We start from the raw sequence: 25,365 nt of genomic DNA on the forward strand, positions 1-25,365 counted from the left end.
ACACCGCTAGCTACAGGCCTCCAACTAGACTCTGTGCTGCTGATCACAACTCTCTGAGCTCTGCCATTCAGCCAGTTCTCAATCCACCTCACTGTCCACTCATCAGATGTAGGCACCTAACTTTATAGATATGTAGGGTGGCACTTACAGTATAGGTGTCTGCATGTGAACTACATGTCTGGGCTCCCATCGCAGATAACAGGACACCTCAGGGGGCAATCTGCTTCCCTTACCCCGCGGGTGTGCCTTACGGTGAGCTTAACCACCCGCTGCGGGTGCCTGGTTATCACCACTGGGTATAAAGGAAACCGCGGGTGGCTAACGCTAACTTAGATGTTTAACTTTTAAATGTATAAGCTTTAGCCGATGAATCTCACCGAAAACCGCCTTTATACTACTGGCCTGCTAGCCTTTCCTCAGATTCTACTTTAGCCAATATTTAAACTACAATCTCTGGGTAGGATTTTAAGCCCAATCAGCAGAGTGCTTGCTCTCAAGCAGGAAATAAACACACGGGGCAGCAGCACCCAGGCTCAGCATGTGGCTTCCTAGCTATTCTAGTGATTCGTGCAGAACATGAGATCCTACATCTTGTCCCAGGCCTGCGGCAGAAGGTAAATACCACAATTTCAACCATAATATTTATCCTGCCCTTTTGCATGCTTCACTTTCTAATTAATCTAGAATATAGACTTGTTTTGTTGGTATAAATGGTTATCTGAAGAGCAACTGATTTTTTTTTTCACAACTGTGTATTTTCTCCAGAAAAAAATATTACTAGGCCTTTGTGTGTGAACTGTAATTGAGGGAGAAACAACTGCTTTTCTAGCAGTTGCTACTCAGTCCTAATACACCATAGGAGCTATCAGTTGATGCCAAACGTTGCTTTTTTCTGCTTTACTACTACTAGCAAATGCGATTTTTAAAAGATTTACAAAATTATTCCCAGTAGAGAGTTTGAAAGTGCATTGTGCCTGATAAAAATAGATGGTAACACAGACGTGATGTTAAGGATACAAGCCAATGTTCCTCTGTAGACGTATTAGGCGTACTGTATTCTCCAGAGAAGCAGCTCCAAACTGGGGATTTCAATGCCCAGTCACTTCCAAATACAGATGGAATCATGAGCAGAAGTTTTGCTCTTGGTATTACTGTAAGCAAAATAAATAATCAGTAGCATAGCAGTGACAATATCATAGTCATCACAACAAAAATTTTCAAGATTTCTGTCTCTCCAATATGGAAGCTAATTACGTGATTAGATAAGGGAAAAGAACCAGCTCTCCAGTATGTCTGACAGAAACATGCACTGTGTATTCACTTATGGTCTTTGTGTGCATCACTTCTTTAGCTCTGAAATTCTATAAGCTGACTATTCTCTTTTTAAAAAACATTTCACAAGGATACCAATGGACTTGAGATCTGAAACTTTGTAGTTTAACATGTAGTACATAAGCCATAAAACAAGGATATGAGATTGAAGTCATAAGAGTAAGCAATCTGAAGTCCATTAAAGAACAAGGGCATGTTCTAGTAATTTTGCAGTATGTATCAGACAGCACAAAATGTATGTGGAAAATTTCAGAACAGGGGAATATTGGACTCCCAATGAGAGAAATGGCCTTTGATTTTTCCATAGCACAGAAAGATGCAGTTGTTGATTCCACAGCTGAGTAATTTCATTACCAAAAGTCTGGCTGGCCAAAGAGATCTATAATACACATAAAGGATTTTGAAGGTAGAATACAAGAGAAGTCATTAACACATCTATAAACTGGGAATAGGTTCAGTGAATCAGCATCAAAATACTTCTATAGGTTTTTTATTCTGATCCAGCCTGACAGAAGTTGAAAGTTCACTTATCTACAGCTCTTACTTAGGTTCCATATATGGAAGACCTTGGACACTTCCAAATCAGCCTATAGCCTGCACCTACATCAGAGATTTGCTTAAAAATTGTGCTGTTTACTTTTTACAAAATACCTCTTGGGTTATATTCTTTTTTAATTATTATACGGGAGTCTGGAGTCTGTAGGGTGCACTCTGCTAACATTTTCAAGGCCTTTATCGTAATCACAAGGACTAGAAACTTGCATAAAAAGACAGAAAAGGAGACTGTCACGTAAACTTCAGACTYGAGCTCTCAGAAGAAAAATACCCTGTTGTATCCTAAGAATCATATTAAGATTATTAGGGTTTGTCCAGATTGGAGTTTTACTAGAAGTAAGGAGATCTTGAAACTGCTGGAGCGTGACCTTCAGGTGCGCTTGGTGTTATGACCCTTGTCAGCTTCAAATGGAAACGGGGATCCTTGGCCCATCTGGAGATCAGATAGCAGCTGAGACTCCAGGAAGCAACAGTTACATATACTTTAATTTGAAGGTTTGACCTACTTACAGAGTAATCTGGCTGATTTTGACTTTACAACTGTATTTGTAAATATTATTTATTTATAATCAGATGAGTAAATTGCGGCTCCTATAAATACTTTGAACAATCTGTGCCAAATTTCCAAATATATCTACATATTAAACGTCCTATTTTTGTGGGTTTCTAAGTACATCTGATCTTCAGTATGACTCTAATATTCAACCAATGAGATTAGCTTACTACCACACATACTGGGATGAGTGTTTGACAAAGACAAAACTGAAAGCTTATTTTATTTATTATAATAAGGCCCCCTTAAGCTAGTCTGACAATGCAAAACATCTATAAAGTGTAGGGAAATGAAGTCTGCACCCCTTAAAAGCCCTATTATTCTGCTATTATGCTATAAAAGCATCTTACTATAACAGAAAAATTTGGCTCAAGAATGTAATTGAGAAAAAAATCAAATCTTCATGAGATYTTAAGGGAACTCTATGCAACTGTAACACAATCAGCCAGAGTCATCTAGAAATTTGCATATTCTCCTATAAAACATAAAATTATGTATTAAACATGTCACAAAACTCGGTTTGAATTCTACTTGTGTCTGCACTCTACCTCTGGGCAGGTTCTCTCTTGTTTTGGAAGATCAGACTAAAGCTTCTCTTTCTCCCATCCCATTCTCAGTGAATTATCAGGAAGGGAGTTGCTCAATAGCATATTTTACAACTGAAGAAAATTTGAAATAAATATAGCCTGTGTAGGATTCCTTTCATGAAATGAGAGGAAAAATTTGGCTCTGTATATAGAAGGATATTCTATAAGGATCCAATTAGATATAAAGTATAGAATTAACACCAGATAGCTACATTTCTGTGGATAAAACTACAGGAGAATATACATATTCATGAGATATAATACATAATAATATGAAAGGTTTAAATTAGAAGCAATCGATTTTTTTATTTGTCTGAATGATTCAAACTAGCTGCAGAAATGTGATTGCTGCAGCTGCTACAAACTGTGAAGAAATCAGGCCCTGACTCAGAGAATTYTGTGCCAGAAAAGTCTGGCACTGACTATCCTATCAATAACTTTGATACAGGAACCACGATGAAATGCTAGTGATAAGAATATATAGCAACCAAGGATTTGCAGGTATATTCTCCTCTTGCCCTTCTGATAATGCATTTATGTGGCATTTTATATTTTCAAAGAGCTGGTAAGCATCAGTGAATTAATTCTCAAGGTAAAGAAGTGTTTCTACTTTATTTAACAAGCAGGAAAAACACTAATAGTGGATCACTGATCTAAGTCCTGCCAAATCCCGTGCGCTGCATGTGAGTCTTACTCATCTGGTTCCCTCTTCATCTTCCCCTGCTGTGGCACTTCTAGGTCACGTGCTTGCTATACAGCCATGTCGACCAGCTTCTGCTCTGCGATCTTCACCAGCTGCACTGTAGATCCCTTCACCAGCTTCCCCTTCTGCCTAGGGATAGGTGAGCTGTTCTGCTCTGCAGCTGTGGGTCACCCCCCGGCAGGGCCCTGTGCTCCAAGGAGCCCTTTCGGAAGCCCGACCGCTCAGCTGTAGATTTACCCAGCATCATGATTACTGTGCAGGCTTTCCTCACCATGCAGTCTGAGGCACAGGCATGCACCCCGGCTCAGACCCCGGGGACACATGGACAGCCCTGCYGTGTGGTGTGAGGCAGTTACATGACCGAACACAGGAAACTCACATACGGGATCAGAAGAAATGTTAGACATGCCTGACTTGGAAAATTTACCATCGTGAAAAATTCAAGCCAGTTCCCAAACTATTTTACCTAAGCAGCTTTCAAAGCCATTGGAGTCCTACTGTAGGCTGTGTTGCAAGCAGCCTGAATTAGCTTTAAAGTTCTCTGAAAAGGCTTTTAAAAGGTTCAGTAATAAAAGTCCAAGCCACGTAAAGCTTTGTCTATACAACAGCTGCAACCAAGTTTAAAATTGAGAAAGCATCCCCCCAGTGTACACTAGGTTTATAAAAAATATTAGTAGGATTTACATCTACAGAGAAGTCTCAGGAGCTTTGCCATAGTCCTATACTGAGTCCACTAGAGGCCACCATATCTCTGTACTAACAAGCAGAGATGTTGAAAACAAATATACTATACAATGTTTTGGGGAGATTTCAAAGTATTCCCATTCATTTTAGCGTGCTTGAAACTATGTTAATACTGCATATTGATGCACTACACAGTTCTCCTTCTATCCAAATATATTTTTACCCATTAAAATATTTTCTAAGACAATAATCAAGCAGGATAATGTCTTCTCTACCATCCTCAGAGAGTGTGAGATTTATTCCAGTAATGGAGAACTATGCACATTGGTCTTACTAGCAAATATGCAATCTACCTTATTGCTGAAATACCCCCTTAGCTAGTTACGTAGAATCCTGTAGCAAATTTAGATCTAAAGCCCATTTCCAGGCACTCATCCAGCTAAACTCAGTACGGCTTTCCTCAAAACTGCAGCAAGGCTAAAGTACAGTTCCCCCCGAGTCACTTAAGGGTAGGGCTCAGAAGCACAGCCAAACAAGAAAAAACAGGAGAGCTTTGGGGGAAAGGATGGCATAGAGGAATGCATATTAATCTTTTAATTCATTTTCAGGACTGTTACAGTTTCCATTATATTGCAGAATATACATAATCAATCCCAGACAGGCATGGGACAGGTGCAGGCAAAGGAGGCACAGCTTAAGCATTCTTCAGTACAAGAGAAATCAGAGTATTAAAAACTCTCTGTCCTCTCCAAAGAATATATTTATTTACAGGTGACAGAAATAAATGGGCACATGCTATACAGTAACACCTGTAGTCAGGCCTTTGCTGACACAAAGTTTGGAAATTTCCTTCTTTTTCGTGAGACAGATTGTCTTGTCTCCCTCCCCCCATTTACTTTAAAAGGTTCTTCTTTATCTGACATATGTTATGGCTATGGTAAAAATGAGGGATCTTTTGGAGAGAAAGAACACATRCTGCTCTTATTAGAGATTTTCCACTGGGTTATTTTTGTATAGTCATGTGATGGTGATTTGTAGACCACAAAGGTCTGAAGATCATTTCCTCCACAGATGTTGGAGGAATCTACATTGTATTACAGAAACCTATTGCTTCTGCATACTGATATCATCATTTCTCCGAAGCTAAAAGAACTGCAAGCTCAGATATGATGAACTGTCCTCAGAATTTCATTTCCAAACTGACTAGTCTCTGTGTTCCTCTTTTATTTCAAATTAAAGCTGTTTAACCACTAAAACTCCCGCAATCATTCAAAACAACAAGATCAAAACTTTTCATTAGCTGATAAACTTGCAAAAATAAAAGTAATTTAATATTTACTGATAATCACTGTGACCTTATCGCGGTTTTATCTGTTCCTGCTATATAACTCCATCACAGCCTGTGTAATGATATGGAAGCTTTTCTTTTGAGAGCCTCTGAAGTCCATGAATGAAGACAGTTTTCTCTCTTTGACATATAATAAGATTCTTTCGCTGACTGGCTTTATGCAAATTCATAGACACAATACAATAGTAATTGAACTCAGCATCTTTCTTCACATACCTGTCACCTCACTTCCTTCATCTGTGACTAATGGTGTTCCTACCACCCACACTTTCTAAATTGGGTGTGATTTGTTTATTCCTTTTTTGGAGCACTTCCTCTTCACCATCTTCTTCATTAAAATCAAATTTCTTATTCTCAGCTTCATGGCCCTGCAGGATGCCCCGTTAGCTTTCTTTTTCCTTTCTTCTTAGTTCCACTAACCATCCCAGTTCTTTTATGTCTTCTTATTCTCACAATTCAAATGTCATTACTGAATCTTAAAGACGAAACTCCATCAGTGASCATGTCCTTTCTCTGATGACCCACACCATTTAGACTTCTGGCTTGCAGCATCAAGAGAAACATCTCGATTTAGAAATGTTTTTCAAATTGTGTGCATGGTCAGCCAGACACATGTGCAGGCAATAATATATCAATTGATGTTTTATGTGGCTACAAATATTTTAGGAACAGCAAATCACCCCTGAATTATTTTGATGTTGTGCTTGACATTTCATGTTATTTTCACTACTTCTGGAGGAGGGAAGATGGTGAGGGGGAGTGAAACCTACTGTCAATATTTTTCCTGTGAAGGTTTGTGACATCCTTACCATTAACTGTCTTCAAACATTCTCAATTTTGAGATAATTGCTCTACTGTGCACAGTGTGCTGAAAGGAACATTATACCTTCGGGTGGATTTGATCAATGATTATGAAACTCAGAAGCATGTTTTTTGTACCTTGTGATGGATTCAAACTTGCTGTTCTCTAAATTTCCTTGCCCTGGAATCCATTGTAATGTTGGGCTTTCGCTGCCAAATTCTCTTCTGGACTCTCATCAGAATCARAAAGGTCCCATTAAAGTGCAATTGTTTGTACTTAGTGTTTGATGTACAGGATTTATTAGCATAGCAACTGAACTGAAACCCAAAATAGGAATTTTGGTCATATGTGGAAATGGGCCTGTAAGTTTTATCTTAGTTCCTATTTGTTTTTAAGAGGCCCCCATGGGGAAGGAAGAAAGCAGTTTTCTCAACCTGTGCAGTGGACATTCAGTTCTACAGATTCTGAATGGGTGGGATGTGCTCCTGCCTGTTTACCGACCTGCTAGATTAGTTCCCTCCAAATCTCTTGTTCTATTATCTGTCCTGAAGCTCTGTTGTCAAAGTCTGTGATACAGTGTTGGCTTAAGAAAAATCTAAAATTGTGGGATTTTATAATAATTCATTACTTCAACTTGAAGTAGTTTTATATTTGTTTCTGGGAAAGCAACAAATATGTTCTACCAAGAAGCAAAAAAATTACTTATGTGAACAGCTACTTAAATATGTTGCATTATAGAGGACAGTGTTTGTAGCAGAAGTGAAGCTGCCATGTAATGTTCTGTAGTAACATTATACACAGTAAGTTAAGGTTATCTGGTCTAAGTTATGATGGAAGAAGACCAGCCTGCTCCATTTAGTCATCTCAGGAGGCTGAGAGTGCTCTGTGCAGCTGCTCCTATTCTGATCCTAAGTGGGCAGCAGAGAAACGGGAGCAGGGAGGATTATAGCCTGAGGTCCCTGGGACCCTAACCCAGGACTGTAGTAGTGTGGACAAATAAGGGCTGGGCAAGGACTAAAAAGATGCAAAAGCCTGTACAGGGTATACCTGAAGGTGGCAAATGCAGGCAGGTCACTCCAGCCTAGGGTGTCTTCAGGAGCAATCTAACAGATCAGTGAAGACATAGCTAATGAGRTATCACTCAGACACTTTTGTATCCCCATCCTGTGAAGCCCAAATGGCAGTTCGTGCAGCTGCAGAGCACTGTGCCTGCTCTATACGTCTATTAGCAGCTCAAGACATCAGTTTGCAGGCTCAGAGCCCAGCCGTGTGGGAGCCACTGCACGTGTTCTTCAGCCTTTGCTTTATTTTAATAACAAGGAAACCCTCAGTAAGAGTTTGGTTTCCTCTTGTGTTGATAATCCACAAACAGTTTTTGCAACAACTGAAGAGTTAACAAGAAAACTGGGTGAGAGGCATTGCTTAGAGCTGTGCGCAGCCATAATGCAGGCCTGGAGAAGGGAAGGAGGACTCTGAAGCCTCACCTCCATCAAGAGACATGGAGCACATGCCACACCAGGCAGTAAAGCTGCAGCTAAAACCCTCTCATCCTTTCCCAGGAGAGCCACCTTGCCAAGAAATTCACTCCAACTTGGAACTGGCTCCATCAGACAAAATGAGTGGTAGGAATGGAAAGAGGCATTAACACAATGAACTCAGTAGCAAAAGTCATTACTTCAAGGGACCAAGATTTTATCCTTTGCATTCAGCTATGGGTTTGCCTCTCTTGAAATGCTTAGGAGAGGTCCAGTAATCACTTTCAATAGCCCTTAATGAGATAAATCCTAAAAACCCACTGCTTCCTAGAACTGCGTGCTTAAGCTAATCTTCCTGACTCATGTAAGTGAAGATTAAAGAGTATGATAAAAAGCGGCTAATAGCTCAGGAAAGAGTTTTTCTTTCTCTTCCTGGTTACAGTGTTCTACTTATTTTATTACCTTATTTATCGTCTCTAATGATGTGTGAGTACATATGGAAGCTGGGGACATTCAGGAAACAGCAAAATAGCCCTTGCTCCAACCACTTTCTGTGTATACAGCAGCCGAAGAGATAACATGTCCCAAAACAGGAGCTTAATGAACTTATTTAGTAGAATATGACATTTAAGGGACAGAGAAGTGAGAATGATGGGTTTCATATCGCTAATTGCTTAAGTAATACGAAAACTACGTGAGTCTGAAGAACAGCCTGAATGAGAAACTGTGCAGAGGCAACGAGAGTAAATGGCTTTTTCTTCTCCAGCATAGTGTGAAAGCTTGCCAGGTATTTGCAGCTAGCCCATAACATCTAGTGTGTTAAACTTTGTTGTAATGGTTGGTGAGAAGCAAAAACTACTCAATGCATTACACTACATCTATTATTGTATTCTGAATTCTTGCACATAGACAAAAGTGCTTGGCTAAAAAAGAGATCAAATTCATGCTTACCATGCTTACCAAAGCAGATATCTTTCTGGAAAATGAAGAGTAAATTATCTCTCCACATAAATCACTGGGAATTTTTCTTTTAACTTCAGTGAAGTGGTCCAAAGACATTAAGAGATGAAGAAAATTAGCATAATCAGCTCATGTTGTTTATCCTCCTAGTCCGACCCAGGAATATTCTCTATGTGTTATTGGTTAACACTTTTATCCAGGCCAGGTTTATATAACCTGTAATTTCCCTATTCCACTGACTGTTGTAACTGTCAGATGCCTCACAATGTGCATCCTGGATTTTGTAGAAAGATGTGTTACATTTAATTTGTATTTTAAAATTATAATATATTAAGTGCAATGGAGAAAGGAGAGCACAGAACAATGTGGAAGCTACAAAAGAAAGTGCTTTCCAATCTGACTGTTTCTATATGCATAATACCTATATATTTTCGATTCTTTAAGAAAGCTGCCAAGATTTGCTACTGACAAGAGTGAAGATCAGGATGGAGCTCAGTGATGGATGACAGACTGAAGGACACAACAGAAGAAGAAGGGCTTGTTGTGGGAGATTAATCAGAAAACTAAAGGTCCTCTTGAAAGCCATATTAATTCTGTCAAACAGCATGAGCACTGAAGGCTCAGAACTACCACAGGTAAGAAAATCAGTTTCTGTTAAGCAAATATTTACACCTCACTTCAGTAGTTCCTGGCACCTGTCACTGCAATGTTTAATTCTATGTGGTCAGAGCCATGACTAATACAGAAATCCTTTGGGACTTCATTTCAAATATTAGAGCTGAAAATCCTTTCCCTCAGTTCAGTAAGTACCTAAACTTCGACTGATAAAGGTGAAATCATCTGCCGGCAGCCTCCATCTGAAATGAATGGGATATGCAGTGTTGACAGAGCATGCAGTGATTCCACATTATCATTTGAACAGAATCTTGACATGAATGAATGAGTATTATTAATGAAATGCTCTCTGTTACAGTGGAAAAAGCATGTTAAATAAGTTGTTTCCATCATTTTCTCTTCATAGATGAAGAAAGTCAAACACTTAAAAAAGATTCAGATACTTCTGCTCGATGTTGTGTCACTAAACAGAAATAATGTCAATTTTGTAATAACTTTTCCCATTTGTCATGGACTCAGATAGAGTAAATCAGGTTCTTCAACTCCACTGCATCAACAATATGACAATTGCTGACAATTTGGCCTTATGGCCTAATGCTGCTCCAATACACAAAATCTGGATGTTCTTCCAACAGAAAAAGTCTTAAAGAGGAAGAGGCAAAACTTAGTTTAGTGTATTATGCCAGTTGCTGGGATAAACATCCTGACAACCAGAAATGGAGATGTGATAAAATTTGACATCACGACCTGGCTGCAAAAAGAATGGATGGTTTTAAATGGTTCTGAGAACATTCAACAAGGACGAAACCATCTACCAACAGTGTAGGTGGTCCCTGTATGACTGACTTTGCACAATGGCTGTAATTATTTTGCACTTTCTAGAGATTAATGTGGCTTTGGAAGTTGCAAAGTGCACACACACATACCTTTGAATCATTTCTCAGTGGCACATTTATCTTCTTGCAGATGTTATCTTCTAACACAAGAAGAAAAACATTGCAGTCATCATGGTTTTTATTTTTAAACTGACTTTGAAAAAAAAGGCAAGCAAAGTGCTACAAAAAATCTGCAGCAAAAAGACAGAATAATAACAGCACAGGCCACTCAGTCCCTGACAGGCAAACACATTACTCTGAGGTCTAACATATCCCAGCTCTTTCCATGACTTTCTTCCCCTCCTCCCGCAATCACCAACAACATGTGTGTTTAAGAGTATGAGCTAGTCAGACCAGAAAAGACTTCTTGCTTTTTCTGTAAAGAACCTAACCAAAAGGGATTACAGTTTTTTTTTTATTTCAAGATTTTGTTTTTGTTGTTAAAAATATCAATTTTTTACCCCAAGAAATATTCCCCCCCAGTTAAATTTCTTGTGGAAATGTTTTAACTTTTACTGTTTCACCTGAGGATGGAGATTATTATTATTACTATTTTTAATATATACATATCAAGGTACACAAGATCTACATATACTCTTCTTCCTTCTGTGACATTTTTAATATTTTTTCAGCTCACTCCATATATGTGCTGCCAAGGTCAAATAAAGATACTGAAGCTCTTAGTGTCAACAGTCACAATCTTTATCACAGGTGATCTGCAACRTTTTGAGACATAGAGTCAAACGATGGAAAACAGCGTAACAAAGTTTTCAGAGAACGGGGTACCTGTGCGTTTTCAGGCTGTTGCCTTATGACTGCTTTAAGCTTCTCCGCCTGTACGCTACTGCTAGATGAGGTGGTTCGGTCCTTACCCCTGCTTCTTGTGCATGATCCCATCCTCTTCCTCAGGCCAGCAGCTGCAGTCACGGGTTGAAGTGATAATCCACGTCAGGGAACTAATCGAGGGGGAAAGCAAACAGCCGCTCAGTCCGTAGCCTGGTTCACGTGTAGGCGCGTGAGCTCTGTGCTGGCATTAAGGGAGGCCGCGGAGCCGCGTTGCCAGGAGATGAAAGAAGGGAGCACGCATTTCACCCCTGGCCCAGGTGTCAGTCAGATCCAGCTGATCAAGAAACGGCACCCAGATGGCCTGAACCAAATCCTGCTAAAGCAGTGCGAGCACCCCACACCGTCTCGTCCCGCCTGGAAGGCTTTCAGGGGTGGCTGACCGGAGGCAGCGTGACTCGAGCAGAGCAGCGTTGCAGGCAGCCTGGCCACAACACCTGGAAACAGCGGCAGGGGGAATTCAGGAGCCAGAGTTGCTCCTGCACTCCTGAATCACCCTTCACAGCTTGAAAAGGTTTCCCACAGTGCTGGTCAGTAGGCAGCAAGTCCTATTTAATCAGGCTCCGGGTAGGGGCCAAGAATTTGGCTCTCAAAAAGGAAAATGTGCTTTTTTTTTTCACTGACAGTGCAAATAAAGATCATTTTATAAGAACTGTCATGCCAGACAGATTTCCATACCTGATATCTGCAGATTTTTTTTATCTGGGGAAAACTATTTCTGGGTAATCTGAGGCTGTAATTACAGGAGTATTTCCTCAGAAGCAGTACCAGCACAAGGCTTGTGCAGAAACATTTGAGCTGGACTGAAGAACTGTCCAGCTAAAAAAAGGGAAACATTTTTTCTTCCAGTTTTTTTCCAGCAGGATCCCTTTCCCAGTTCAGTTCATCATGAAGCCAGTGCTGTGTAGCTTAAGGTAATATAATACACCATAGTGGCACAATACAAATTTTAGAAGGGAAAAACTCCATCATTCTGGATGTAGATATTAATTATGAAAGTAAGTCAATACACCAATGCAGGTTAATAAAATAAGCATTCATAGCAATTTTGCTTCAGTTCATCACCAGTCACTAGTACCAGAAATAGAATGTGCTAAGTTACTTGAAATTAATATTGAACATCCATCTTCTTGCTATACTAGGGTAAAAAGCATCAAGAGTGTTCCTTTTAGCTATTTCTCTACCTTGCTGTTACAATAACCATCAATGGCAGAATTTCCACAGCTCCCTAGGAGGCTCATCTCAGCGCTGAGCTGCCTTTATAGTTAGGAAGCTTTCTGTAAAATCTAATTGAAAAATCCTTAACTGCTTATTAGGCCATCCTCTTCTCGTCCTGCTCTCAAAGGTTATGCAGAAAACATGATCACCAGCTGTCTTCCCCCCCCCSCCCCAAAATCACCTGGTATTTGAGGCAATAGAATGCCATCATCATTTATTTATGGATATGTTTTGTTCTGGAGGTTGAAATGCTTGTAACTAAAAGAGATAAATTTTATCTTTAACATGAAATAATGGGGAAGAGGGGGTTAGGCTTCTCCCCTAGTTTCATATATAACACCAGACTTTGCTGCAAAATTTGGAACTTGTTGGAAAGCTGGAGTATTTTCAAATAAGCAGAAGAAATATATCATTCCTGTTTGCTTTCTACATATACTTTTAAATACTGTCAAGTTTAAAGCTTCTGTTTCATTCCTTGTTGCTGACAGTTCTAGCTGCTCAGAGTATGCATATGGAGATCAGGTCAACAAAAGTTTAGTAGTAAGACTAAGGTAACTAAAGGCAAAAACAATACATCCATTGATCTAAGCACTTTCCCCTCCTTGTGATAGTTTTTTTTTTTTTATCAGCCTTTTTTCCCCAAAATCTTACCCTGCTCTTTAGCTTGACTACAAGGAAAGTGATTGTATAGACCAGAGATTTTGTACAGCATTAGTGTTTGAGTCCACCCTGAGCAACGATGGAAAATTGCACTTTCTGCAGGGATCAATTCTCTGTCTGGTCATATTCAGTAAATGGGTGGAGCCCCTGGGTGATCTAGCAGTACATAATAAATGGTACATGATTCCCTCTATGCCCTCACATGCAGTCACTACAGTGGCCTAGTATGCAAAAGTCATAACTGAAATGTAGATGATTGAAGCCTACTGCATCCAAAACAAAACTTATGCTGGTGGCAGAGAGGAACATTTTGAGTTAGAACAGTTTTCTCTTGAAAATGCATATCCACAATTAAGCCAATTCTGAATGTAAGACCCCTGGATTCCTCACTAGCACCAGCTTCTCACGTAGCTACATCAACATTATTGCTACCACCTCCACGCATACAGAATTTTTGTTCTGTCCTGGTGGACAGTGACTTGGCTTCAGCTAATCACGCTTCTATGACATCTCAGCTGGACTACAGCAATACAATGCGTCTGGCCACAGAGCTTTTGATAAATATCTATGTAATATATACCACATCTCTTCAGAATCCTGTCCTTTGCTCCCTGTGCCAGTTTCCCTTACAATATTTAATTAAGTTCAAGATCTCTGTCCTTACCTTTACAGGGATCAGTTACCTAAGCCCAGGATATCTGAAAGATTAGCTAAAGCCTATGAATGAAAATCACAGCCAACAATTTCAGTTCTCTAGTGAAGTGGAATATCTTACAGTCAGAGTAAAGCTCCTCAGTCTGGAAGTTACGTTTCTTGCAGTGCTGGACCAAAACTGTGAAATGATCTCCCACAAGTAAGAGACATTATGAGCATCATGACATTTTGCTTTAAGTGCTAAATGTATTTCTTTGACTTCGTCTTCTCTATGAACACAGAATATTCCCACACTGGGGAATGCCAAGTCAGTGAATAGTCTGGAGCTTTGTAGAAACTGAAAGTTCAGCCCTTACTGGAAAGCAAGTACTTTGCTTTACTTGGCACCTTCTAGCCAACTCAAAAATGAGTTAATAAATTAAGAGCCTTATCCAGTTACCAACAGGTGGAATAATAGGCAGAATTTCTCTACTTCTAAGGAAGTAGAAGGACTGTATGTCATTCTGCAAAGTATTCAGAAATTGCCAGTCCTTGGTAGCTGTGAAGGGGAAGTGCCAGACTGTAAAGCAATATCTACATTCATTTTGTGTTTTTCCTTGCCCCTACCCATGCTGAAGGTACAGAAGAAAAGAAGAAAATAGTAATAATAGAGCAAATCAAAGAATTAATAGCAGATTATAATTCACTCTAATTTCATAATGCAAGAAAAAACATCTGCTGCCCATCATGAGAGTGGGTGCAGGATCAGAAAGCCCAGAGTTGGGACGAGGTGTTTGGTAATATTTGTAACCTCATTTGTGCGGGATGCTTGTGTGTGTTTTTTCAGAACTGTGCTATTACTGAGGCAGACACAAAATGAGGGGCTGCACAGGTGCAAGAATGGCACCATGTTACGTCACTTGAGAGCACATCCCCCATCAGTGATGCCAGTGGGGTCAGAGGGGCTTGATGCCCCGAGCACTTCTCTCCCTCAGTACATCTGCAGCTGTAAACTCCTGCAAATTTTGTTATCCTTTGTTATCTTATGGTTTAACCCTTACAAGTATAATTAAAATGACGCTGACATTTCAAGTCTTGATCGTGAATTATTTTATTCTTAAAACCCGTTGGCATATCTGTTGTGCTTCCTCGCACAAAACACGCCTGCCATCTTCTGGCCAGCTCACCGTGCATCTAGGGGCTGGCTGGAAATGTGGTTTGGAGTGTCTGTACTGAAGGGACTTTTCCAGTTGTTAAAGCAATCAACCAGCCAAGCAGGCTGAAATTAAATTTCGTTTTGGGATGTCATGTTTCACTGATCACAGAGGAATTTAGCTTTCAAGTTGTGCAAAACTCCTCTCTCTTGCTTCATGAGCTTTTCCTTTTATCTTCATACCCACAAATATCCTGAGGGTTTCATTTCATCCAAGTCTGAAAAAGACATTCAGGCAAAACAATCATTATTCAACTGACTTTACATTTAAATCACAATTTTCAGTGGCATTTATAGATTCCCATCAAAATGGGAATCGTGGTTCTCATGAACCTATATTAAACACCAAAGTTGCAGTGGAACTTGAAGCTGGGCAAAGTTCAAGTGGTGTCGGGTTCCAACACAAATATTTGATGTGGTTCTAATCAAAGCCAATGTTAGAGCTTGATATCACCTTAGGAAGCTTCAAGGAATTTGCTAACCAAGAATAAAAAACTTGTTTAGAAGTCAAGTGTTGAATTTTGACAACAATTCTTTGCTCCTCAGGATCTTCAAAACAAGGCTGAACTTCTTTCTGAAGAATATAATTTGTTATAGGTACAGGGACTACTGCTTGCATTTTCACAGCCTGTTATACAGAACTTCAGATTGGATGCGCATAATGACTCCCTTTGGTTTTAAAGTCTATGATTAACCCACAAGAGCAGACTGATGATTTTTATTTCAGGAAAGAGCTGTTCTGTAGGAAAATGAAATCATATGAAAATCAAAACACTTCACAAAACCATATTGCATTAATAATTTGAGAGAAAATGAAAAAAGGTTGTGACAATCTGTTCCAAACTGCACAATAATTTATTTTTTTTTAATTTGGGAATATTTTTGTTTCCTTTTCTACTGTTATATATTACAGTATCATATATAGCCTATAATATAAGCTATAATATAATACATGCATATAACATACATATGATATGCATATTATACATATATGTATTATATTATACATATACATATTATATTATACATATCAATGAAGATATTAAATCTTAAAAACTTGAATTGCTCAGAATTTTTATATTTTCCGTGCCTCAATTTTAAAATATAAAATCAGTTCATAAAATAGAAATTCTGCTTGCCACATCACTTGTAGTTAAGCAGGATAGTGTGCGAACTGGAACTATCTATACAACCATGTAAAAATCAGTTGTGCAAGTTTCAGCACCCTTCAAAGCTTTACAAATGCCATTATGCCCTTTCCTACATCAATTACAGAGATTGTGCTATTCAGACCTTGATGACACGCTTCACCCAGCTTAAGTCAAAAGAAGGGTTGGGAACCATCTAGGTTCCTGGGACAGGCAATGAGAAGATGCCTTCTCTGGCATTTCCAGACAAGGATGCCACCTGTCTGAAGATAAGTGTCTAAGACTGTGCATATCTGTCTCTCTTTGCAGACTATTCAGGAAGCCTACATAATTCACTCAGAGTAGGCTTTTAGATAGCAGTTAACTGGGATGAATCCTACCCAGCATGACTACCCAGGCTATACGGAGACACAGAGAACAGATTCCTCTGAGCACTTTTGGTGCCAGCTGTGGCATGTAGCCAGTCACATTTATAAGACAGGATTCATCCCTCCCACAGAACTAGATCATGCATTACCTCATTTTTTTCTAAGCCTTAAACCTACTCTGTAAGGTTCATAACCACCTCTGTATTAAGACACATTTTAGTCTAAAATTGTAATCCAGTTCATCTAGCTTTAGCTTATAAATCAGGAGCCATCCTAAACTAGATACCTAGGCTCCATCTGTAGCAGGTAGAGACTGACAAGCACCTCTAACTGAAAATTCATCCTCATCATTGATATAATCTTCAAATGGGATAAATTGCTTTTTGGACTCTCTTTCTGCTGACTGTAGATGATGTCTCCAGTCTGATGTAATCTTATCTAACTTTAGGTTCCCCTGTTAGAAACAGTCACATTTGGCCCTTCGGTATAGTCCATGGAGAGAATAAGAGGCATCTCTAGATGCTGATGAAACCAAAGAGCTGATACGCCTTTGAACGAGTTTGTTTCTCTCCATTGACAACGGAGGAAGTCAGGCTGATGGGACTTCCAGCTTCAACTCTGCAGCTCAGTGCTTAACATTAGGCAGAAGTAGTCCAGACTTCTGCATCAAACCCGCTGTTTTATCACCATTTATCACTGTTTAATCCAATCTGGATTCCCTGGGAGAAGAAAGGCTAAACAGGTCATAGCTCCAAGTCTTCCTTTGCCCTATACTACAAATCACTTGTGCTCCACTTCACACAAGACAAAATCATGCTAGTTTCTTCCACCCATCCCCTCATCAAGATGGTGGCTATATGCAGTCCTAGTTACATTGATCCCTCTAACCCAGCCTCACGCATGGTTAATACTCAGAACTATTTTTTTGCTGACCAGATTCAATGTTTTGAAAACACATTGGTGAAGGCTTTCCATGGGAGCAATGGATTTGCTCTGCCAGGGAGGATCTTTCAAGAAGACCACCTTTTCTGCTGTGACTGGTCTAGTTTCCAGTATAAGTCTGATTCTCTCCACTTTTGTCTCTCATAAATTGCCTGTAAACAAAGATCTCCCAGGTTAGCTCTTTTAAAGACTGAAATCATCCTGAGAAATGTGTTATTTTAGTTGAAAATAGAAAATGATTCTTTCTAGTGCACTTTATCAATCAAAAAATTTTTACATTACAGAGTAGTTCACACTTTCAATCGGTTTTAATTAATTTGATATTAGCTAACTGATGTTAGCTAGCTTGAAGTTGTCTAACTGGTGACCAGCAGTACACTTCTGGCCTGTGAACAGTTTTCAGTTATCAGAGACTAACTAAATTTAGTAGCCTAGCCCACAGATTAGCAAAAAACAGCTCTTGCTTGTGACTGTGTATGCAAAGGGCAGGGGAACTAGGGGCAGGGCTGCTCTGCACACGACTTCAGAAAACTGAGCTTTTCCGCTGAGATCTTCTCTGCTAAGACTTTGTACTGGTAGGGGAGTAGGTGAGCTTGGCAATTACTGTGTGAGCCTTAAGAATGTCTTGGTAACATTGGCCAGCTTTGCCAGCACAGAAGTCCACTTTGACTGGGAAGTGGGGGAAAGCTCTAGTGGACAAGACAGAGCCCACTCACGACAGAGAGATTAGTGACTGACCAAGGAAACAAGCAGCACAAATGGTGAAAATAACGTCACCTCCAAGGCCATGGGGACCTGCCTTGCTCCTTGATATTTAACTTTGTAGTTTGGAGGTTCTACGATTATATCCCAGATGTTGCTAAATGTCTGAGAGAAGCAGTCCTACAAGGCCTTTGTTTGTGCATATTGAATTAGAATAGCAAAACCTTGCCTTTCAGATGGACATCTTATTATATGCAGACATGCATGACTTTTTAAGGGAAAAGAAGTGTTGACAGTAATGTATAATTGTTTGAGTTAGCTATGAAAAACAACATATAGATCTAGGTTCTATATGGTGCAGCTACTATTTAGTTTGTGCTTTTAAAGAGGAAATTTTCATTAATTAGGTTAAAAATTAATATTAGGACTGTACTTTATTTCAAATATGTATCTAGTGCCATAGCTGTATAACACAAAGCATGCCTGAGGTCAGAGAGACATGATGGCAATGTTTGTTCTCCCACATCCTCCACACAAAATATCTATTTCTTTCTCTAAATCAGGCAACATCATTTCTGAACTTTTGTCTGGTTTTGAAAGATGCAACTGCACTGACGGTCAGGCTTTTCCAGCTGCCCACCTATTTTAGGATAGACATTTTTCCGTGAGCAAATAGATACTGAGCTCATGAGAAGTAACAGCCAAGAACATCTACAGAACAGAAACTAATATTAAAATCTAGAAAAATATTGAATATCAATTTCTAGGATAAATTTCTATCATCTGCTCTGAGATATTTTGATGATATTTTACTTCTTTAACATTCTAGAGTTATTTTCACAGGATATGTAATTTGTAGTAAAGCATGCTGCCTTTTCTACCATGGATTAATAGCAGGCCTGGGGGAGATACGTGAATCTGTTAAGAAAGGGCATGATGCCCAAAAGGCAAGCACCTAACACAACCTGCCTCTAGCAAGATGCACTCAAAAAACCATCAGTTCGGTGACTCTAATAAACAGCCAGTGAACCTGACTAGTGATTGCCCATCCGGTACGTAAGGTGATTCATTTGACCACTTGTTTAGGCTGTTCAGCATGTCTGCTGATTCTAGCTATATTCCAGGTTATTTCTCCTGAGTTTTGGTTCCTTTCTGTGGTCTGCTCATCTCTGATGTCTATATCCTGCCATCTGCACCCAGCCAGGCACATAAATTTCCAGATGAAAAGAGGCAGCTGCTTCCCTTACTCTGGCAGGATAACAGCTCTGTGCTGCAGTTGTCAGCCAGCAGCAGCATAAAGGTGGAGCCACCCTGATCTAAAGCGTCATGTAAAGGAGTACCTAACTCCATCCAAAATCTACTCACTCGTGGCCTGAAAAACCCCCCACACTTGGCAGTAACAAACATAAACATGATCTATATTCATTCTTTCTTTTTGCTTGAAAGAAAAGCCTTTAAATCAGGTCTGCAATACATAGTTAATAGTTCTGGAAAAGAAGGGAAACCACTGCAGCAGAAGCCATGTTTGTGAGAGGGAGGGAGTTATCAAAGACAGACACGTCTCTGTGGAAGACACATGAAGGGCTCAGAAAACAAAACAAAACAAAACAAAAAATTAGTGTAGGTGAAAGATCAGGGAGGAGCTATCTTAAGTAGTGCATTCCCCATAGGCCCCAGGGCGGAGGAGAACTGGAGCCAATGAAGCAAAAAGTAAGCGCTGTCCTAAGCACGGTCCCTTCCCGCAAGAGCTGGGCGAGTGCCCAAGTGCTGCTGTCCATGTCCGACGGTCCTAGAGGGAAAGGAGGACTGCAGTTGTGCAGCTCTTCTCTCATGCTGCCAAAGAAACACCGGGAAGCGGTCTGCTGTACTTAGATATATTTGATGTCTCTGGCTTTTCTAGTCTCCTTGCTAAGTGTGCCAGTCATGCAGATAGGTAGGAAATGAGCTAAATATGCCAGTTATCACATGTTCATACAATTTGTTTACGTACTTTTTTCCACAGGAGGCGAAACCTAAAAGCTCTTTCTCTGCAGAGTTTAACTGAAAACTATACTGCTATAAACAGCGAGGTCTAAACAGCTGCTCTGCAGTCACCTCTTTGCTTTGAAGAGAATGAGAGAGTTTGCCCTTAAATATGGGAAAAATTATAGGACTAAGGGATTTTCCTCATGCTGGTGACGCACTTGTGTACGACTTTTGTCTCCTTTAAGAGATGAGCCAAGGCTTGTCGCTGTGTTTTGACTCTCCAGTGTGTCCCTTACTTTGTAAAGACACAAACTCTTCTAGGCATTTTGGCTTTTCAAGTGAGCATTCGTTTTGCATGATAAGCGTAATAATCCTATTCTTTACTGAGGGAAACAAAATAAAATGACTGCTCATATGTTATGGCCATTGTCACTTCGGACAAACATGAACGTTATTATGATTAATTTTGTCAACATTGTTAATATGAGTAAATTGCTTTCCACAGTTTTTATTAAAATGCTAGCTAAATGCATGGCATTTAGCTGTAGAGAAGGAATAAAAATCAAATTGATAATATAATAGCTAAATCTTATACACATTAATTCATATAGGAAAATTCTTACTATTTCAAAAAGGTCCCTATCTCAGTAACAAGTATTTACAGCTCTTATCTTTCTATCTAAAGAAGGAGGCACAGATATAAACTATTCTTGGGTAAAGACTACCAGTGTCTTGAATTATAATGTAAAAAATAGACATGTGAGCATAAAACTTTTACATTAAACCTTAAGTAGGAACTACGTTAGTCTTTAAATATCTTTTGTTTTGCAAGTAGCACATATGAAAGTCTATATATACTGAACTGCAGAACAAGAAGTTCAGATTTAGGAAAATATCTGTCTGCTCTGGTTGGTATTTTGATCTTATCAGGAGCACACATCTTTACGAGCCTGTGAACACTGAATTCACACAAGCAGAACTGATGACATAAGCTGTCCTCTACAGCCGCTTATAAGCTAACTTTACCAAGACACAGCTGGGTGTCACCCACATACTGAATCCACCAAAGCTTACATTAATAAAACACTGATACTTGGCTTTTAAAAAAAATCACATGCATTAGTCTCTCTAATGCTAGAATATCATCCTAGGAATAGAAAATATTGTTATCCACTTTAGGTTCCTTTCACAATTCTTGGTTTTTGTTTCAGTCCAGGATATGGACGTCCTTATCCATTTTAATTAAAAACTGCTGTGAAAAGTGAATGATATATTGTACAGAGCTTTCTTCTTACATAAGAAATGCTAAATCATTTCAGATAATTAATTGCAAAAGACATTTGGGAAGAAGAAATAACGTTTGGGAAAAGTTAATGGATTGCTACCTTCATTGCAAATGAAAACTTTTGATTTTTGACAGGCACATTTTGAACTGAGCTTTTCTTAGCACCCAACCATTACAATTCTTACAAAACTTATTTTCTTTGGATCAGGCTAAATTTATGTGTCATATCTCAGGGAAAAGTTATATTTATGGATATATTTAAAGCTTTGCAGGATCTTGTAGCTAGAATCAGAAACAGTACTCCAAGACCTTCCCTGTGTTTTTGTCCTTTTTACTTAAAAAATATGATTTTTACAAGATCATGTGATTTTGCAATATCTGATGTAAGCATTGGCTTTAATCCAGTAAAGCTGTTGTCTTGAAGGGCTCCTGAGAGTACTTAAGCAAAAGGAGGAGTTTTAAGAACTCGAAAGTTGTTTTGCTCAGGGAACAGTTGTAGATGTGCTATTATCCATAGGATAACAACGATTATTTCATCATGTTACTAAACTAGCTGTAGTTCAAAGAGGTTCATCAGAGGCTGCACTTGATAATTTGTATTTATGCAGTTCCTCTTGTTCCAAAAAGCTCAAATTTAGAATTTTTAATAGCTTTTGAAAATTATATTAATTTTGACCACTCTGAGCTGTCAGAAAAAACATAAATCATTTTAAATAACTGAGAATAAAACCCCAACCTTCTGCTACATGCTGTAGAACACATCAAACAATTCCAGTGACTTATATTTGTTATTCAGATGAAATGATCAGGAATTTTACGACTCCTTGCCTGCAACAAGAGGTGTACTTAATTATTCTGAAAGCACTTTCTAGTTTTAAGTTCTTATGTATTATCAAAGAAACATCCAGGGCATGTTCTTTTGTACTGTCTTGTCATGGGATTTAGGCTTGACACTTGACACTTTACAAAGTCGGGTACATGTGGCCACAATGACATGTAGAGCAAGCTTCATCTTGGAGTTCAGGACTATTTGCCCCTGACAATTTCTCTAGATAGTCAAGTAAAGGAATTTTATGTCTAAATTATATGTTAATTTATCAACAAGAAATTGCAGAAGTCCCCAACTGTGTAAGAAAACTTTTTTTCTAGGAGTATTAATATGAAGTTACACAGAATATGATTTAACCCTATAATTTACATTAGAAAGAATTTGAGACTGGATTTTACCCAAGAAAAAATATGACAAATTTTCTTTAATGTGTATATATAATCGAAGTGAATGCAATAGTTATGCTTATGTAACAAAGTTGAATCTGGCTTATTATTCCACATTTAAAGCTTTCAGGAGCGAAAAACTGCAAAATTACAAATATCCAGTAGATGTCATCTTCACACATAGCATATGTATGATAATCATGTTTAGAATTTTTTTATTTAATTTAAACTAACTGCAGGAGACTTAAATGCTGGAACACATTTTCAGAAGAGCATGAGTAAAAATGTATGAATTTGATCTGATACACTTTAGTAACACCAGGATTTCTGAACTACTTGCAACCTGGAAATGTTTATGCACAAAATAATTTACACATACCCAGCACTGTACTTACATGTCTAAATAACAAGTGTAAATATGCCTGTAAATGCACATGTTTAAACCTGAAAATCCATTTAATGGATTCAATTTAATTCATATGTCCTTAAAGCAGTACAAATATGTACTACAAGATTGCCTTTGATTCTGAAGCCTATATTGCAAAAATAGATGTAAGATCCTCTTTACTCATAGGGATCTTAAGTGAAGTTGGAAGTGCCTCAGCAGGGCATGTAATTCCACTTCCATAGATGGTGTTTTATGTTGCTGAGTTTTTGATATTACACCTCACAGAAATGAATATTTTCATATGGATTATTCTGAATTATCAAGTAGACATCACAGATCTGCTTGATTTACATTGCTTTTCATTGCAAATCAAATACTTTTATTAATATTTAGCATCTTCATACTCAGCTGAGGCATAAATTTAGTCAGGAAAGGTTGAATCACTTTTTCAGCCATCTTCAAATATCACCAAGATAAAGAAATACACCCTCTGCATTTTAAACCCCTAACCTCCAACTATTATTTGGCATGGGGATAGTTACTAGGTCAGAGTTATGCCTTTTAGCATGTGATTTAAAAATGTACTTTGCCCATGTAGATTGATTTTGTAATACAATCCTTTAGCAATCTGGCAATGTTTCTGGTTTTGTTAGTGTGGAGCATTGCTTAGGAAAGTTCATATGCAACACGGTTGGGCCTGATCCAAAATCCTTTGAAAATAATAGGACTTCTAAGGGCCATGAGCTAGTCAGACATGTGAAAAGGCTGAGCTATGACAGGTGAAGCTGAAGGCAGACATTTGCAGCAAATCATACTGTGGCAGATGCCAAAAAGCATACAAGCTGATTTCAATTGCAGCCTGAAAACTGCTTTTAATTCACACAGCTAATTGGGTGGAAAATGCCACTGTTTCAGATGGACTAATATTGATTACACATTTGCATTTACATTAATTTATTTTTAATCAATTTTTTTAAATCAAGTCAGCCTGAGGTTTCCAAAAGATAGATACTCTATAATCTGTGCTTCTGTGAAGATGCATGAGGAAGGAGACATGATTGCAAAGGAAAATGCCATTTTTCCATATGATCTAGATATATGCTTATGCATAGAATAAGACAGGGCTTCTGTATCACACGTGAGAAAACAGGAAATTCTACATAACCATTCCCTAATTAAAAGATCTTTATTTTTTCAAGGTGAATTACTCACTTAAAAGCCAGGAAACGATTACATTAAGGCTGCCTACACCTAAACATTGGCAAGAAGGTGAAAATGCAGACGTGTGGAAATTTTACAAAGAAAGATTGCACGCATGGGCTTAGAGAGTAAATTACAGATTTCTTTTGAGAAAACAAAATCGCTGACTTGCTAAAAATGTCACGCTCCTATGACTGTGTTTTGAGGCAGACTGGAACTGTAGCAGCTCTGAGGCAGAGATTTACGGCCATCACAGAACAAATAAATGTTCTTATTTGAAAAGGTTTCTGTGTTATGAAGCAGTGTTTTTGTGAATGTGAGGAAAGAATCCTGATTTATCTTTTATGGAACAGCACATGCTATGTTTTGTTGTTGCTGTGCTAGATATGTAAGAGGGGAAAGGTGAAGCTTCATGAAAGTAAGACACAGTAGGATGAGTGCCTGTGTTTGCTTCGAAATACAACGCAGAAATCATTTTCTGCTCTCCTAACACTCACAAAAAGGCTACGCACTTTTGCTTTACGCAGGGATACAGTATTTGTTTTCTGGGAAGACGGCAGCTCAGCCATGTACGCTTGAAGAGCAGAGCAGGGATGGGACGGGCTCCGTAGAGCACTCGTGGTTGATGCTGGCTTTACCTAAAACGATGCCTCCGCGAAGCGCGTGTTTGAAACGGACGTTCAGCGCCGGAGCGCAGATGCCCTGTGGTGGGATATATACAGAAGCGCAGAAAGCAGCTATTCCGGGAGATAGGTATGAAGCAGAGGGACAGGGACAGGGACAGCTTTGAAGTCTGCCACCACGGGATTAGCGCCGTAAATGCTTTTAGGATCGAGGCTGTGGCAGAGTATCAGCGGGAGGAGAGCAGCTGCCGAGGGCTCCCTGCGGGGCGGCCGCGGGGCTCCGCTGCCGCCGCTGAGGGAGGCGGCGGGGGCCGACACGGGCGCCCCCAGAAGCGGGATCTACCCGAGCCGCAGGCCCGCGGCGGGAGGCCCCCCAGCGCGAGGAGGAGACGCGGGGGCTCGCTGAGGGGGCGCCCGCCACACGCAGGACGCTCGCTGAGGGGGCGCGCGCGAGGCGGCGGCGGTTGCGGCGG

General features: G+C 39.4%; 1 protein-coding gene across 1 annotated transcript in view; it reads left to right on the forward strand.

Moving 5' to 3' along the window:
* The first annotated feature begins 3,787 nt into the window (after positions 1-3,787).
* Positions 3,788-25,365, forward strand: part of RNF139 (ring finger protein 139) — a 30,240-nt gene continuing 8,662 nt past the window's right edge. Inside the window, exon 1 of the mRNA XM_026079919.1 lies at positions 3,788-3,869. Within this exon, the coding sequence (XP_025935704.1) occupies positions 3,788-3,869 (82 nt within the window). The remainder of the gene's footprint in view (positions 3,870-25,365) is intronic.

Source organism: Apteryx rowi, unplaced genomic scaffold, assembly GCF_003343035.1.
Source record: "Apteryx rowi isolate R43461 unplaced genomic scaffold, aptRow1 scaffold_505, whole genome shotgun sequence".
In the NCBI taxonomy this organism is placed as follows: Eukaryota; Metazoa; Chordata; class Aves; order Apterygiformes; family Apterygidae; genus Apteryx; species Apteryx rowi.